General features: G+C 40.7%; 1 protein-coding gene across 1 annotated transcript in view; it reads right to left on the reverse strand.

Annotated features, from left to right (window-relative positions):
- The window catches only part of cacna1ba (calcium channel, voltage-dependent, N type, alpha 1B subunit, a), a 262,364-nt gene that overhangs the window by 55,841 nt on the left and 204,600 nt on the right, over nucleotides 1-1,923 (reverse strand). The window contains exon 45 of the mRNA XM_032515609.1: nucleotides 1,237-1,344. Coding sequence (XP_032371500.1) covers nucleotides 1,237-1,344 — 108 coding nt within the window. The remainder of the gene's footprint in view (nucleotides 1-1,236; nucleotides 1,345-1,923) is intronic.

Genomic DNA, 1,923 nt, shown 5'->3' on the forward strand with positions numbered 1-1,923 from the left:
TCAGCGGCACTTCAGGTCAATTTGTACACAAGCGACAAGAATTTTGTCAGGGACTGTATGTATGTAGTCTCGCATTGCCAGACCTATCTCCACAGCAACTCTCTGGGTTGTTTTTTAAACCAATCACAATTGGGCAGCTGTAGCTCAGTGGTAGAGCGGTCGCCTGCCAATCGTTGTTGGTGGTTCAATCCCTGGCCATGTTGAAGTGTCCTTGGGCAAGACACTGAACCCCGAGTTTCCCCCAATGCTGCGCCATCAGAGTGTAAATGTGTGTGAGTGTTATCTCATGAGCAGGTGGTACCTTGTACGGCAGCCACGACCACAGTGTGTGAATGTGTGTGAATATGGTTCCTGTACTATGTAAAAGTGCTTTGAGTAGTCGTTAAGACTAGAAAAGTGCTATATAATAACAGACGCACCGAAGATGGCTTGCAAAATAGTCTCAAGAAGGAGCTTGTTTGGGTGGAACATTTACACCCCGCAATATAAAAACACCACTTACATTATTTATTTATTTATTTTTAAAGATTATTTTTTGGGCATTTTAGGCCTTTAATTGACAGGACAGTTGAATATATGAAGGGGGAGTGACATGCAGCAAAGGGCCGCAGGCTGGATTCGAACCCGGGCCGGCTACGTCGAGGAGTAAGCCTCTATACATGGGCACCCGCTCTGAGCCCACCACTTACATTATTAAATGGATTCACTGTTCACTGAAACTGTTCACACAACACAGTAAAATTAGCTGGATTCAGTTTAACGTAATTAGCTCTTACCAGTGTATTGCCATGTGAATTTTGTCCATATTAAATCCCCACCAAGCGGCCCCAAAACGTCCCAGTTAGAGAGGAAATGCCATAAACATATTTTTTGTAAATCTTTACAATTAATCCCTGAAAGAACCAAGCAGGCCTGCCTTGTTGCACAATCCAAATGTTCTTCAAGCGTTTAGCTTGCTAGCTCAAAGGTTGTTGTTTTTTCCGTAGCTCTGGGATTTTAAGAAGACTAATTTTGTGGCAAAGATAGGTCCTTAAAATATTGTATGCATTTTACAACATTCACACACCATTCTCACCTTCCATGAACACCACTAATATACACATCCCATGTTATAAAATGTTATGTAACTTTAAACAGCACCTCTCCCACTTTACCGTGGTCATAGAACTCAGGTTGTGACAAAGATATTGTGTAAAAACAGAAAGTTCAAAATGTAGATAATGGTGAAATGCTTACGTTTATGTGGCGTCACCAACAGATCCATGGTCTTTTGAGAGAGGCTGGGCCACACTGTCGACAGCTCCTTCTTTAACTCATAGTCAGATATTCGCTGAGCTACCATGCCTGCAAATCCACAGAGAGAGAGACTTTTAACCTCTTTTATTAAACCACATAGACCGTCTGCCAGTCACAGCACTGTGTACAGTGTTTTAAATTTAAAAAAAGAGAATAAAGAGAGAAAAAGTGCCAGAAACATCTTCAAACTAGTTTAGTTCAAGATTTACAACAAAAAGCAAGCAAAGGTATAAATGTGTTGTCCCTAAGCCAAGACGCAATGAGAAATTCTCATTAAAAGTGCATATAGAGACAGTGAAACTTGAGACAAAATCCAGCAGACACGCCCAGCACAGCACAAAGATTCCTAATGAGTACAGATGGAAGCCATCTGCTTATTTCCAGCTCTAAAAAAATAAATAGCAGCTGGCTATCTATAGCTCTGGTCGGAAATGGCTGGCTGGTAAAGTTGCCATTATAACATAACACCAGTGAAGTGAGTTTTGAAATTTCAATACATCATTTCAAATATTATATTTAGGATGATGAGGAAAAATGCCACAGAATTTGCTCTGATTTTTCTGAAGTCTTGTGGTACAGGCACATTTTGGGTATTGTCATGGTCTGAGCAGACCAAGATTTATTTCT

This window comes from Etheostoma spectabile, chromosome 5 (genome assembly GCF_008692095.1).
Source record: "Etheostoma spectabile isolate EspeVRDwgs_2016 chromosome 5, UIUC_Espe_1.0, whole genome shotgun sequence".
Classification (NCBI taxonomy): Eukaryota; Metazoa; Chordata; class Actinopteri; order Perciformes; family Percidae; genus Etheostoma; species Etheostoma spectabile.